This window comes from Penaeus monodon, chromosome 24 (assembly GCF_015228065.2).
Source record: "Penaeus monodon isolate SGIC_2016 chromosome 24, NSTDA_Pmon_1, whole genome shotgun sequence".
In the NCBI taxonomy this organism is placed as follows: Eukaryota; Metazoa; Arthropoda; class Malacostraca; order Decapoda; family Penaeidae; genus Penaeus; species Penaeus monodon.
Genome location: NC_051409.1, coordinates 34,490,118 through 34,490,848, shown reverse-complemented (window position 1 = coordinate 34,490,848; position 731 = coordinate 34,490,118). Strand labels below are relative to the sequence as shown.

General features: G+C 36.9%; 1 protein-coding gene across 1 annotated transcript in view; it reads left to right on the top strand.

The window, feature by feature from the left end:
* LOC119588737 (WW domain-containing oxidoreductase-like) overlaps positions 1 to 731 on the top strand; it is a 101,319-nt gene that overhangs the window by 99,518 nt on the left and 1,070 nt on the right. Inside the window, exons 7-8 of the mRNA XM_037937378.1 lie at positions 273 to 409; positions 591 to 712. Of these exons, the coding sequence (XP_037793306.1) occupies positions 273 to 409; positions 591 to 712 (259 nt within the window). The remainder of the gene's footprint in view (positions 1 to 272; positions 410 to 590; positions 713 to 731) is intronic.

Here is a 731-nt window from a genome sequence, read left to right as displayed (position 1 = left end):
AAGTATTGGCCAGGGTATATGATGTATGATAATTAATAAAATGGGTGGATTGCTTTTCTGAGATATGCAATGGTATTCGCAGAATACACGACTATCTTTCAGGTTATTGTAGACACTTTGGTGTTATCAGGGTCAGTGTTTTTCCATGGAGGGATACTGTGCATAGCGTGACCAGCAGAACAGCATGGCTGTCTAGGGATCCCTAGACAGAGAAGACTGGTGTGACCATTGCTGAAGCAATCACAAGCTTATGAAATTAATAAATATTTCAGATTTGCAACTCTAGATGAAGCTTGCCCAGAAGAAGAGTTATCTCCCTCCCACAAGGCAACATATGATTCCATAATTGCTTATTGCAACTCTAAACTATGCAATGTTTTGACAGCCCTGGAGATGCAACGGAGATTTGGTCAGTAATTTCAAAATATATTTAATGTTGATTATGATTACTAAGTGAACATACCATATGAATAAATGACATCTTTGTCATACATATAGTTTATTATATATATACTTATATCTTTTTGTTCTAAGACCAGAATGGACTATGTGATTCAAATTACATCTAATAGATTTACTTTTATTCCCAGGCAATCAGGGTATAAACTGTTATGCAGTGCACCCAGGCAATGCTGTGTCAACCTATATTACACGACATTGGTGGGTTTACCGTCTGATTTATGCAGTGGTTCGACCTTTTACAAAATCCTTGGTAAGTCAGCACATATCAG